We start from the raw sequence: 15,272 nt of genomic DNA on the forward strand, positions 1-15,272 counted from the left end.
TTGGTACTTTAATAGGGCGAGCAGTTTGATAGCAATTTTTTCGTTTGCTAGGCGACGAAAGGCTCATCCTCTTCATCATAAATGATCCTCTTGCCTCGAAATGACTTAGACTAATAGAGAAATCCCAACTCATTGACTCGCACTTATACAATTAGATCCTTCTTCATAGACAAACTTGGAATTTAATTGGTTCAGGATCATGGGATCCTTTTCTATCAGATAGAAAGGGTTTTAGCGACCTATCCAATTTATTGTAGAAATTTTCGCGATCATTGCTTGGACCACTAAAAATATATTTTCTTGGCTAAAGAAACAGATTACTCGATCTATTTTCATATCGCTCATGATATATATCTTAACTCGGACGTCCATTTCAAGTGCATATCCCATTTTTGCATAGCAAAGTTATGAAAAGCCACGACAAGTGCCAGCTGGCTCACCATAATAATCATGACTCATACCCTTAGCCAATTAAGCTCGTAATACATGATCGTTCAAGTCAGATTTTTTTGCTAGTAAATACCACTGTTTTTTTATTTTGAATCTTTCAAATCATTTCCCGCAGAAGATCCTAACCCATTTTTTCTGACTTTTCGAGAAAACTATTCATTCTCTTCATAAATAAGAGGTGGAACCAATAAAGATTTCTTTTTCCTTGGGGAAATGTTGACTCCTAGCTATAAAATAATAGGCTAATGTCTACGAATTGATCAAAAGAGCAATGATAGCGGTATTTTGAATAGTGTATGGATAACAAACAATTGTACTCCAAACAATTGTACTCCATCTCTATCTTGAAAAAGACCCATCTGAGGAAATGACAACCCTCCCTAATCAAACGAATTCTCAGTCATTATATAACTACGATCACACACCAATACCTCAAAAACAAATTAATGTAGCTTTGGAAACCTATTGAGACCCTTACTCTAATTGACTCAGGTTGGGGATTCTACAAAGCCAAATTAACGCTAGAGGAAAACATGCAAAAAAAAAAATAAAAATAAAAGCCTCTACATGAAGGATCTTAGTTCATCCTAGTCAGTTAAAAACTAAGATGGATCAGATTTTCACAGCTACTCACCAAATTCTATGATAGATCCATTCCATAGAAAGTGGGTAGGAAACCAGGTGCCCTCTTAAAAATAAACATCATTGAGAAGGTGGTATGGTTGCATACTTGCATTAATATGCAGTCTAGCTATGAGAGGATGAAACATATCTATAGATAAGAAAGTTTTACATGTCTATTTTTCTCATATCTATAGATAAGAAAATTTTACATGTCTATTTTTCTTTGCTCAATACCGAACAAAATATTAGAACCCTTTCAATATATTGGAACTTCAAATTCATACATATCTCTCTCTTTCACTTTATTTAGGTGGAGATCAAACAATATCCACTACGTACAATGGCATGTGACAGGAAATGGGAGAGAAGTAGAACAAACATTTCAACATCCACACGCTTTTTTCTCAACTCTCTCAAAAGTTGCGTAGTAATTTTGTTCGCATATAAAAAAAAAATAAGTAAAAGGGAAAGACCTTTCAATTCAACTTATAAAAAAATAAGTATTACACACCAAAAAATGTCATGTTTGCTGCATTTGCTTCTTCAGACCTCCAAGAGGACCATAACCTTTCTCCTCTATCTTTTCCATATGACAACTACACCTATTGACATTAAGATTAGCACCACATTTCAGACACAAACCTTTGCACTTGGGATCACACACAGCATTAATGGTGATTTCTATGTGCACCAGATCTCTAATATGTTTTGAAATGTCAATCATTTTTTCATCACCAGGAAAATACAGCTGGTCTTCTAAAGGTATCCAACCATCATTCTCCTCCATTTCCTCTTCCACATTTACAAAACTTTTGAATTTGTCATCTCCAAACATTATGCCCATATCCAGGGTCTCTGCTTCCTTTAAAGGTTCTTCACTCAATAGGAGGGAAAAGTTTGAAAAGATACTTTCTGCAGCTGGTTCACCGCACCTTCACAAGTACAATATTCACCATTAGACAAACACCAATATTTTTGCTTTGAAGTGAAATGAAAATGGAATTTGACAACAAACAAATAATGAACATTAGAATTACAAGGAAGAGTTTTCAGGTTATGTATACATGTAAAATAAGAGTATTTTTACTTTCTGAACCATTTGTAAGGCAAAAAGATTATCTAAACAATACAAGGAAGACATATTTTAAGGTGTGTTGAAGTGTGTGATCATATCATATAAAGGCTTAAGTGGTTAGAGATAGCATACATTTATTACTTAATTATGGCTTAAACAGATCCTTCATGTGTGGGTGTTGAAGTGTGTGATCATCATCTAAAAGCTTAAGGGGTCGTTTGGTAGTGTATGAGGAAAAATAATGCATGCATCAGACTTATGTATTATTAGTACCTTGTTTGGTACTCTTTCTAATATATGCATAACTAAAGTTTGTATTAGTTACAAACTCTATTGTGTATTAAGGTGTGCATTACTAATACCATTGATTTCTATATATTAGCAGTGCAATGATTTTAATGCATGCATTAACTCAATTAAAGACTCAATTACCCCTCACAACTTCTTTTACATCTCTTCCACCAGAATAGTGGAGTGTATCTTTGTAAATATTTTTTTTATGCAATACATAATATATTTAATGCATCATACCAAACAATGCATAAACATAATTTATGTATAATACACAAGCATAACCAATACATGCATTACTAATACACTCTATCTTACATTATGTATAATTAACGCAAGTGTGACCAATACATGAATTACTAATGCAAACATTACTAATACACTCTATTTTGCATTACTTTTATACACTCTACGAAATGACCCCCAAGAAATTAGAGATAGCATACATTCATTACTTAATTATGTCTTAAACAGGCCCTTCACGTGCGGGCTTGATTCATTTTCTAATGAGTCATGAACATGAAAATTCTTTTGAATAATAGCTGGGGGGGGGGGGGGGGGGGGGGGGGGGGGGGGGGGGACTCGAACCTCCACTATAATACCATGTTGAAGTATGACTGTGTGAGACCATCTCACCTAAAAGCTTAAGCTTTTACAAAGATCACACTTTTATTTACTTAATCATGTCTTCAACAAGGAAAAGTAAATGACATGTCAAAAAAATCTTACGCGTTTTGGTCCCCTCTGGAGGCATTGTAAGTTTTTGGAGAAATGGGGGATAGTTCAGGATTATTTCAATCTTTTAGTTTAAGGTTAAATGAGACTGTTTCGTCCATTTCAGTCAGTAGCCACCAGTTGACCACCTTACACAGATGTAAAACTAGGTACTAACTTTTTTGACATTCTCTAGGTAACATAAATTATACAACTTCAACGCTAGTCATAATGAGAGACTCTCTTCTCTTCTTCTTTTTTTGTGGATGACCAAGAAATTCCCAAGTGTCAGCCCCTCTACCCTTCTCCACTTAAATACCAGCATGTCTATGGCACGGTTCGAAGCTATGACATGCACCTGACTCACACATCACACGGATGTGCTGGCTCTTACCACAAACCATAGCCATTGGGGCTTTGAGTTTGGTCATCATCAAAGACTCATGCGGCATTTCTTCCAATTTGATGTAGATCAAACCTTTTTGGCTTCCACCATGGCAGTGTTGTCAAAGGTGCCCTTTAAGCACGCTTAAGCCCTGAAGCGAGGTTCAAAATGTGTTGAGCACTTGACTAGCTCAATGTGTGCATCAGTGCCATCATCAAGATTTAAAGACATACTTATCCTTGCCAAGAAAACAATTGATATTATGCTTTATCGTAATTTTCTTCCCTTTTTTTGTTCAAGTATTTGTGTTCACGCTTATAATTACTAAAATCATGGAATAAACATGTATACATTTGTATTTGTACTCCCTTTACGGCTTTTTTCATTAAAGTCCACGCTTTATGTGCGAGTTGTGCTTATATTCCTAACATGCCTTAGACCTTTTTGTGTTTTTTGCTTTTGATAACACTGCACCATGGCCAGTATTATCAGAGGTCATATACTTGGAAAGTCATTCATTCAAATCATTCATGAGTCCTAATGTATTGGCAGAAGAAGTTTTATATGAACTTAGGAAGGAGGAATCAATTAGCAGGATCATATATTGATTTCCTGGCGTTCACTTTAACTCAATAAACACTAGGAACTCAACAGAACGAAGTAAATTCCACGCAGGTCATCAGAACTACGAAAGTTGCAGAACTCACTTTTTTGCTTTTTTATGACAATTGTGTCGAAGAAAATCATATAAATTACCAAAATGAATGGATCAGGGCAGGTTATAAGAAATGAATGTGAAGGATTGACAGTTCAGAGGTTTAAGGAAGAAATATAACTTCTCATGAAGAAATTTAGGTAGAAGAAAGAAGTATCTCGCCCCCAACCACCACCATCTCACATACAGAAACCCCCTTCTCCTTCTTCTGATGGCTGCAAATTCCTGCCTGAATCAGCTTTGCCCTTGGAGTTCAGGGAAGAAGCTTGGATACTACTAAAATACAGTGGATCCAGGTGAATATGGGGCTAACCTGAGAGCCAAATGAGCGAAACGAAGAAGAAACAAGTTGAAAGACAAAAGGAAGGCAGTGTGTGATCATGCAGCCAACCTCACAAGTGAGGCAGTGAGCGAGAAATGGCTGCTACTGCTGCGTGGTCAGCCGTGCCTTTGGAGTTCCAGCTGAGCGAGCATACAACGTCAAGGCGTGCAGTTTTAAATCGAGGGGCAATTCTGGAAGTTTGTTCGACACATCCCCTAAACTACAAACTCATCCCAATTTAAAGCATCTGGGTTTGGAGTGGAAAAGATGGAGAATGCAAGGAAGATGAGGTTATAACATTTTCTCCAATCCAAAACGGAAGTTTGGGGTTGAGAGATCGGTTGTAATGTCTTCTTGTTTTTTCTATCATTTTGTGAACTCTTCCTTGTCTATGGAGTACACTTTTGTTTGGGAGTTTGGCGGAAACTATATGTAATCATTAACTAGATTTTATATTCTTGATCGGTAGCTGAGATTTTGCTATTGATAAATTCTATTGTGGATTTGTTCAGCGTAACTTTCTATTCGAAGGAAGGATAATTAGATAAATTAATTCATATTCTTGGTTGACTCTTCTTACCCATTTCTATAAAGTAATTGAAAGAGCTTAATGATTTAGACGTAAATATTTATTGATAGAAAACAATTGGAAAGCGTTTTCTTGAGTTAAGACATGTGACATTATAGAGGCAACATATACAGTTCTAGTACTATTGTATTCATGAAGAGCAGATTATTTTAAAGAAGATCTGGATTCATTAAGGTATGACAAGTAATGATTGAATTCGCAAGAATCAATCATAACTTAGAGTGAGTGTTGATCTAGAGATACTTTTCTTGTTAATGAGAACATATACGTTGATTGTCAGTCTCCTTCACTTCTCATATTGATCAGAAAGTCCAGGAAATCTACCTAAATAATACTGAGCAAGTTTTGTTGATGTTACTTCAATCCCTGAGGAAACGGTAATCTATCTATATTATGTTTGACTAGTGAAGTAAGGTATTGTGTAATTTGCGCTACTCATATTTTGGTGTCAGTTTGAAAAAGAATCTTGTGTATTAGTTCAGACTTTTATTTGTTACTATTTTTGTTTAACATTTCAAGTTTATCTCTGATCGCTAAGGCAACCAGTATTAGTTTCTAATTTTGGTGTATGACACAATTGTCATTAAAAGAAATCATTCAGTACAAGCCCCATAGTTGGAAGTCTTTATGCCTGCTTAAGAAGGAACTTGCAGAGAGTCTCAGGGCAGTCCAATAGTCAGAGCATCATGGCCGAGGATGGTTGACATACTGCACTTGATGATCCACTCAACCCCAATCATCACAATTCACAACCTCCTGGCATGGAGGATGATGTTGAAAATCAGGGGGTTGTTAACCGTAGAAACACTCACCCTCCTGCAGAAGTGGAGGACCAAGTGGATTAAAACAATGGCAGGGCAGGGAGATTGTTGGGAGATTATGCCAGGCCAAGCTGCAATGGGATACAGTTTAGTGTAAGATGACCTCCTATCTCGGACAATAATTTCGAGATGAAGCACAGTGTTCTCCAATCAATTCTAAATAGGTGTGCGTTCAGAGGGAAGCAAAATGAAGATTCAAACAGTCACTTGATGGATTTTGATGAAATCGTGAATACTTTACATTACAAAGGGGCATCCGATAATGCCATCTATTTGAGGGGCATCCTCTTCTCTCCAAAAGATGAGGCAAAGATCCCGGTTAAGGAGCCTACCAACAGGATCAATCCACACCTGGGATGAAATGACCACAAAGTTTCTGGATAATATTTCCCACCAACAAAAACGACAAGAATGAGAAAGAAATCAGAAATTTCGGACAGCTTGAATTAGAAACTCTGCTTGAAGCATGCGAGAAGTTCAAAGACTGTTGAGAAAATGGCCCCACAATGGGATAGAACCAAGGATGTAGTTGACCAATATCTAGGAAGGGTTGTCACTGGTCTCACGGAGGATAATGATGCAGAGGGACGGTCGTATCATTAAAACATACAGTCGAGGAAGCAATTGGTACTCTGAATGAACTTGCAGAGATTGAGTGGGTACACCCAGTGGATGCATACACTACATTACAGACTCAAATCGCTTCAATTGCGAATGATGTTAAACATCTCAATATAGCTCAAGTACAGGCAGCACCAACATCGAGGTATGAATTTTGTGGACAGGGAAACCCTACTTGTGTCAACAGGGACCCATGTCAAAAGAAGAGAGAGGTAACTGAGGCGGGCAATTTCAACAGAGACGAGGGAACAACTTTGATTCTATGGGATAAAGGCATCCTCGATTTTCTTGGAGCTCTTTAAAGGGATGTGCAAATCCGTGACAACAACAGCAAGCATTCTCAGGGTTCCAGAATCAGCAGAGGCAGCAATATCAGCCTCCACAACATAATCAATCAGGTCTTGAGCAACTGATGAAAGCTTTCATCAGCAGAGTAGACGGGAAATTTGCTAAAACTCTATCTGAGAGGGCTCAGGGAACTCCTAGAGGTGACTCTGACAAGACCTCTAAGAAATGGGAAGTTGTTGCCTACATGTAGAATGAGGCTTTTCTTCTCCAATAAATCATCAAAAGAACGTGTCATTTACAAGTACTACTTGCGCCCTCTGTCAAATGTGGCATACATCTATAGTTGTTTATATCGGTGGTATTTAAACTAATTTGTTCACACCTTGACTAATCAACGGGCAACTAGTGCGAATAAATAAATATAGGTGTTGGATAAGTCCTGTGACCAAGGGTAGGATCTCAGATTATTCCTAAGCCTCAACCAATCGGCCATCTCCTTAGGGACAGCTTGTCCAGTTGTGTATGCTTTAACTGACTATAAAATACAATGTTTGTTGTGAAGATAAGAGTAGAATTTAGCAATAAAAGGAGTAGTGGATTGATAAATAAAGTAAGGGAAAAAGAGACCTGTTGCAAGGGAGTGCGATGACAGTCCTTATAATTCCGTCAAGCCTCAACTTGTGCTTCATCCTTGTGACATCAAAGGAAATTAAAACTGGAGTTCCATCAGGATAATCTTTGACTTGTCTTGTGACCCTCAGTCCCATTACAGAAGCTCGACACTTTGAAACCTTTGTGGAGAGCTTGCCCAACCCCAGCCTTTCTAATGTGGTATAATAGTCCAAATGTGTAACAGAAGAATTTCTTTTATACACAACTGCGCCTTCCCACGGCGAATCTTCGTCTTCATACTCATCTTCATATTCATCCTCCCAATCAAAATCAACAAAATTACTTTTCTGCTCTCTCACTACAAACTTTAACCCCTTCTTCCTAAAATTAAGATTACAGATTTTCCAAGGGTTCAAACGTACCTTGGTTATGTGCTGAACATTCTCTGGGTTAAGGCTACCACACAAGGGCAAAACTGATGTTGACAATACAACACTCATTTCCAACAACTACTAGGCAAAACCATCAGCTATAATCTATCTTATTATTACAATAAGAAGAAAAAATATCACATGTCACCACGGGAAGGTCTATCTATTGAAAGAGACTTTTTGTTAATTAGAGACTAGTTTGTCAATCAATTGTGCAGAAGCCTTTTAAGTCTTAATAATACTGACCAATAATATAATATTAGATTGAAAGATAGTTTTCCTAATAGGTTTAAATTTTTACACTTTAATTCAATACCTATTATAGTTATTGGCACTATTTCTTTAATCATTCAATAAATGTTGCAGTTGTCTGAACAACTTCTTTAGTCATTTGATAACTTCAATATTTGTCCAAACAACTATAGAAGTTGTCCATACCACTATGAAAGATGCTATTAATTGAATCCTTTTATTAATGTTAAAAATAAAAAAGTAAAAAAATGAAAGAGGTTCACTTGTCCTATTTTTTCAATTGGAAACTTCTAAGGTCATAAAATTGCAAGAATTTATAAATTATTAAAATTGATTTAAAATATGAAAATAAAAATAAATTTGCTAATGCTACAAAAAAAACTAGTATTCATAAAGATAAATGTAATTGTAAATATTAATTTATTGAAAAATTTAAAAAAATTAACTTATTATAAGATAATATTAAAATTTATACGAGAGAATGTTAAAATTTAACACCTTAATTAATATGTTATGATATAATATTTATATAACAACATATAAGCTTTGTTCACTGTCTGAATTTGTCAATAATAATTCTTTTAGATTTATTTTATTTATTTATTTATTAAATTATTAAATCTATCCATATTATCCTCTTGAAACTACATGCTTCATCTACTCTATTTCACCATGTAAAAGAATTTCCAGAGAAAGAAACATAGTTAAGACATAAGGCAAAATCCTCAAATTCATTTGGATAAACTAGAAATCCTTCAATTTTTCTTTATTCCCTAGAATTACATTAAAATCACCACCCATTATCCAAGACATTGTAAGATACTGACTTATTGGGTAAAGATCTTTTCAGAGATTTAATCTCTCAATACTAGAGCAATTAGCATAGACCACAATAACTAAGATATGATTACCATCTTCTAATGTGTGATGTAGTGTCAAACGTTGTTCAGAATATGCTACAACCCCCCACTTGAATATTGCACCCAAATCTTTTCGTTTGTATTATAATTAATATATTGTATCCCCTAGCCTTCTTTTGTACCTCCGAATTTGCCTATTACTTTAAAATGGTTCCATCAATGCAATTATCAAAAACATGTGTCAATGTAGAACCCCATGAAAGGATGTGTTTTAACAGACCTAATATTCAAAACAATGTTTTATGAATAATTCAGAAATTGATTTTATCTTCCTTATGATTTGAAATCTTGTAGTAATTGTTGTACTCGTCTCTCCTTTACCCTTGCCTTTTCTTATTTTGCAGTACATCTTTGGTGATAATCGTTACTTCTGTATATCTATGTCATTTTCTTCTTCTTTTTTCCTTTACTTCAATGTTCTTTACTGTGATTCTTTGCCATGATTGCAGGGCCTTTGTTCAAAAATTTGTGTGAAATCAATTCATGAGTGAAACATATACAGAAATTCTAGAACAAATAAATAAATCGAAAAAATTAGAGATAAACACAGGAGATATGAATAGACCTAGTACGTCAAGAGTTAAAACCCCAGATAATAGTCCCAAAAATAGTCCTAGAGTTAGTCCTAGGAGAACACCACCAACTTATTATACAGAGAGCTATCAACAATCAGATAGAAATAATGCAATATGGAACAGTAGATTAAATAAAAATTGGACACCTAAACCAGCAAATGAACAATACAATTTTTTAGATTTAGATTGTGTCGCAGATATAAATAAAGCAATATTAATATGGATAGGAAATATGTCTAAACAGTTAATAGACAATAAAATAGAAACAGCAAAAACACCAAGATACATAGAAAGAACATTTGTAGGAACAACAAAATTATGGATAGAAAATCTACCCTCGGAAAGTTTAGAAGTACTTAGGAATGATAAGAAAATGGATGGATCTGCATGAGCAACAAATATAGATATACTAGATAAATATGAATCAGCAATAAGAAATGAATTTGGAGGCATGACTACAGATATAAGAGAACAAAATAGAGAAAAAATAATAAATAGACAACTTATGACAAAATTAGCTATATGTAAAATGTGTTACTTAGAAGAATATACTTGCGCATTTAAAGAATATTATTACAAAGCTAAATACAATTTAGACGAAGCAAAAGAAATAAGAAAACAATATTATACAAAATTACCAGAACCATTTAGTACAAACGTAATAAAGGATTGGAATAATGAAGGAATGATAGATACTTTAGGATCTAGAATAAAATTTTTAAATCAATGGTTCATACAACTATGTGAAAACCAAAAAGAAAAATTAAAAATGGAAAAAGTACTAAATAAAAATTTATCATGTTGCAAAAATAAAATAGCACCACAATTTGGATGCACAACTAAAAAACAAAAATCTAAAAGATATAAAAATTATAGAAAAAAGAAATCTATATATAAATATAAACAACCAAGACGAAGGTATTATGTAAAAAACTATAAAATAAAAAGACCATACAGACCGAAAAGAAAGATATCCCAATGTACTTGTTATAGTTGTGGAAAGATAGGACACATAGCTAAAGATTGTAAATTACCCAAAAATCCAAAAAGAAAACAGATAGCAGAATTAATTATAGATAATGAAAAATATATGCAAATAGAGTACATAGATTATGAATTAAGTGAAAATGATAGTATATATGAAGTATCAGATATAGAAACTGAGAATGAAGAAGAAAATATTAACATAGATAATAATGAAACAGATGAAGAAATATAATGTCTGAAAATGAAATAAAAATAATATCTAAGGAAGAATATCAAAATGAAGAATCATCAGAACAGAAAATTATATTTGATAATACGATATTTGAACAAATAAAAGGAAAAGAATTAGATTTAAGTGTTGAAAAAGTATTAGAAATACCTATTTTAAGAAATTTGTTTAAAAGACAAAAAGAAGAATACTATGTAGTTAGCCAAAAAGAACATATCATAGATTGCAAATACACAAGAGGAAAAGCATATATACCTATAATAAATAAAAGAATGATAAACAAAGAAATACAAGATATAAAAGCTAAATCACCAATAAAATATGTACATTTAGGAGGAACAGAAATATTAATAAAAGTCTGCTTTAGAGAAGGAATAGATACACCTATAGAAATATATTTAGCAGATGATAGAATTGTACACCCTATAGAAAAAAGCGTAATAAGTGCAGTAAAAGGAAACTTGATATATCAAAAATTTAAATTTACAATAAGTGCTAATTATACAGTATCATTAACAGATAAAAACATAGATAGATCATTAGTTCTATATTGGAAAATGTCTGGAATAGAACTAGCACCAGGAAGCAAATTATTTACAGCAAGATGTAAAAATTTATATATACTAACAACAAAACATAAAATAACAGCAAAAAATAAAATTAACAAAATAAAAATAGAAAATCCTTTTGAAAAAATAATTACTGTAATAGACAATAATGACTATAGCTATAAAGAAATTGATATAGAAGAAGATTTAGAGATAGTAAAAGAAAGATTAAGCACTTCAAGCGTACCAAATACATTGACAAGAGCTACCTCATCAAGGATGAGTACATCTAAAAGAAAATATGAAATTCCACAAAGCCTATTAGATAAAGAAGAAATAACACCATATCATTATTTCATAACAGGAATAATAGACCAAAGAAAATATAAAATATTAATAAATACAGGACAAGAAGAAAATTATATAACAAGAGAGTTAGTATTAGAAGAAGAAATTATAAGAACAGGACATACATGCCCTGGACTACCTAGTGAGATAGTAAACATGAATGAAGAAACAACAGAAAAAGAAATAATTATAGGAGGAATACTCTTAATAATACAATTCAAAATATACCAAGGAGATCATAATATTACATTAGGAATAAAATGGTTAGAAAAAGTTAAACCATACAACATAGAAAATGAACAATTAACAATAACTTGTCAAAATAAGAAAATAATTATAAAAAGGACAAAATGATTAATGAAAATATTTATACTTGCAAAAATTATAGTAGAAGGATATTACAACAGATATTATACACCTATGATAGATACAGGAGCAGAAGCGAATATATGTAAATATAATTGCCTACCAGAAGATAAATGGGAAAAATTAAAAACACCTATGGTAGTAACGGGATTTAACAATGAAGGAAGTATGATTAAATACAAAGCAAAAAATATAAAAATACAAATATGGGATAAAATACTAACAATAGAAGAAATGTATAATTTTGAATTTACTACAAAAGATATGTTATTAGGAATGCCATTTTTAGATAAATATTATCCACACATAATAACAAAAACACATTGGTGGCTTACTACACCATGCGGAAATAAGATAGGAGCAAAAAGAGTAAATAATAAACAACGAAAAACTATGGAATGGATAAAAGGAAGTGAAAAGATAAACCAAGAAATGGAAAATATAAATAATAAACAAATAACGCAATTAGAAATTATTATATTTGTTATAGACAAAGTCAAATTAATTAATGAACAAATAGAACAATTATATAGTGAAGATCCATTACAAGGATAGGAAAAACATAAGACAAAAGTAAAAATTGAATTAATAGATGAAAATAGTATAATAACACAAAAACCATTAAAATATAACTTTGATGATCTAGAAGAATTTAAAATACATATAAATGAATTGTTAGAAAATAATTACATACAAAAAAGCAATAGTAAACATACAAGTCCAGCATTTATAGTAATAAAACATAGTGAACAAAAAAGAGGTAAAAGTAGAATGGTCATAGATTATCGTAATCTAAATGCTAAAACCAAAACATACAATTATCCAATACCAAACAAAATACTAAAAATAAGACAAATACAAGGATATAATTATTTCAGTAAATTTGACTGCAAATCAGGATTTTACCACCTAAAACTAGAAGAAGAATCTAAACAATTAACAGCATTCACAGTACCGCAAGGTTTCTATGAATGGAATGTTTTACCTTTTGGATATAAAAATGCACCAGGTAGATTCCAACATTTTATGGATAACTGTTTTAACCAGCTAGAAAACTGTATTGTATATATAGATGACATATTATTATATTCTAGAACACAAGATGAACATATAAGATTATTGGAAAAATTTATACATATAGTAAAAAATGCAGGTATAAGTTTGAGTAAAAGAAAAGCAGAAATTATGAAATCACAAATAGAATTTCTAGGAATACAAATAGATAAAAATGGAATAAAAATGCAAACACATATAGTACAAAAAATAATTACTATTGATGAAAATATAGATACAAAAAAGAAATTACAATCCTTTCTAGGATTAGTAAATCAGGTAAGAGAATATATACCAAAATTAGCAGAACATCTAAAACCATTACATAAAAAACTTAAAAAAGATGTAGAATATCATTTTGATGATAAAGATAAAAAACATATAAGAAATATTAAGAATTTATGTAAAAAACTACCAAAACTATATTTTCCTGATGAAAATAAAACATTTACTTATATTGTCGAAACAGATTCAAGTGATCATAGTTATGGAGGAGTTTTAAAATACAAATATGAAAAAGAAAAAATAGAACACCATTGTAGATATTATTCAGGATCTTATACAGAAGCACAAATAAAATGGGAAATAAATAGAAAAGAATTATTCGCATTATATAAATATTTATTAGCATTTGAACCATATATTGTTTACAATAAATTTATTGTAAGAACAGATAACACACAAGTAAAATGGTGGATAACGAAAAAATTAGATGATTCAGTTACAACAAAAGAAATAAGGAGACTAGTATTAAACATACTAAATTTTACATTTACAATTGAGGTAATAAAAACTGACAAAAATATGATTGCAGACTATTTATCAAGACAGAGTTACACAGCCGGGACAAGATAATGTTATGGAAAACATACTCAAAACCCTAACTACACTTTGTACAAAAGTGGACAGTATGGGATTGAGAATTCAAAAGCTAGAAGAAAAGGAAGAATCTACAAGTCAGCAGCATGACTCTAAAAATGCGGAGCTACGTCGTTCGGCAGACGGTAAAAAGCCAGAACTAGAAGGAGACGTTGGGAAACTCCATAAAACCCATGACAATGTTTGTTTAAATGCAGCTACAGCAAGCACATCTACAACAAAAGGAGCTAGTGGAATAAGATATACAAATTTAAATATGAACAAAATCTTCGATAAACCATTTATTCCAAAGAACCAAAAAGACTCATTATTTATACCACCGCAAATACATACTTACTCAGAAAGTTTAAACCAAGATAAAAAAGCCTACAACCACATAACCCGCTCATATATTGAAAACCTTTATAAAATCCAAAATTATTTAAACTCAACACCTAGATCTCCAACTACCAAAAACCCTAACACTGATTTTATAACCCAAAAGCTACAAGGATATAATAAGTTAATAGCACAACCGGGCACCAATGCAAATCTAGTAAAAACATGTTATAGTTATGGATTACTTAATACAGTTTATACCCAAACAGGAGATGAAATATCTACCATACCAGAGCTATACAAAGCCTTTATGAACTATAAAAGAATTACTAAAGGAACATTGTTTTATATAAAGTTTTATTCAGCACCAGCAGAGATATTATTTGATGAGATAAAACCAATTATACAAGTTATAAAAATTGGTTTGACCAGAGATATGATAATTCCAGAAGATATCGAAATACAACAAGAAATACAAAAGATTGAGATACCAGAATTCTACGCCAACAAAAGAGTTATAGGAATAGCAACTATCCTAAATGAACTAACTAACAATTATTTAAACGGAAACTCAGTATGGAGCTATTATGTACGAGAGCAAGTTATGATATATTCAAATTCTAAAGAAACCAGAGAACAAGATATGGAAGAGATACGCCAATGGATACTTAGTCTACTCAAGCCAGAGCAAAAACCAACAACAAGAGCATTAAGGAAAGGGTTTATTTCGGAAGAATTATTGACCAGATATTGCAAAATTATTGGACAAAAATACCCCGACCATATATGTTCAAAATGTCAAGGAGAAGATAATGTCATACCAGACGTACAAATCGAATAAGTAAAAAAAAAAAAAAGA

The 15,272-nt window shown here is 32.3% G+C and overlaps 2 protein-coding genes across 2 annotated transcripts; one reads left to right on the forward strand and one right to left on the reverse strand.

Moving 5' to 3' along the window:
- Positions 1-1,317: 1,317 nt before the first annotated feature.
- On the reverse strand, positions 1,318-8,207 carry LOC101255042 (large ribosomal RNA subunit accumulation protein YCED homolog 1, chloroplastic). The gene is made up of 2 exons (XM_004231479.5): positions 7,523-8,207; positions 1,318-2,006 (listed from the first exon to the last, which is right to left on the reverse strand). The coding sequence occupies exons 1-2, from the start codon at positions 8,005-8,007 to the stop codon at positions 1,595-1,597; spliced, it is 897 nt and encodes a 298-aa protein (XP_004231527.1). The 5' UTR covers positions 8,008-8,207; the 3' UTR covers positions 1,318-1,594.
- A 5,855-nt stretch (positions 8,208-14,062) lies between these two features.
- Positions 14,063-15,260, forward strand: LOC138341683 (uncharacterized). The gene has a single exon (XM_069293265.1). It carries the CDS (start codon positions 14,076-14,078, stop codon positions 15,252-15,254), a length of 1,179 nt encoding a protein of 392 aa, XP_069149366.1. The 5' UTR covers positions 14,063-14,075; the 3' UTR covers positions 15,255-15,260.
- Positions 15,261-15,272: the final 12 nt, after the last annotated feature.

The sequence above is a fragment of the Solanum lycopersicum genome, chromosome 2, assembly GCF_036512215.1.
Source record: "Solanum lycopersicum chromosome 2, SLM_r2.1".
In the NCBI taxonomy this organism is placed as follows: Eukaryota; Viridiplantae; Streptophyta; class Magnoliopsida; order Solanales; family Solanaceae; genus Solanum; species Solanum lycopersicum.

Bases quoted from the DNA above. Each gene is read 5' to 3' on its own strand.
- LOC138341683 (XM_069293265.1), top strand. From the start codon at position 14,076: ATGGAAAACATACTCAAAACCCTAACTACACTTTGTACAAAAGTGGAC.
- LOC101255042 (XM_004231479.5), bottom strand. From the start codon at position 8,007: ATGAGTGTTGTATTGTCAACATCAGTTTTGCCCTTGTGTGGTAGCCTT. The intron at 2,007-7,522 runs GTCTCTTTTTCC...GTACTTGTGAAG, and splicing joins ATCGCACTCCCTTGCAACAG to GTGCGGTGAACCAGCTGCAG.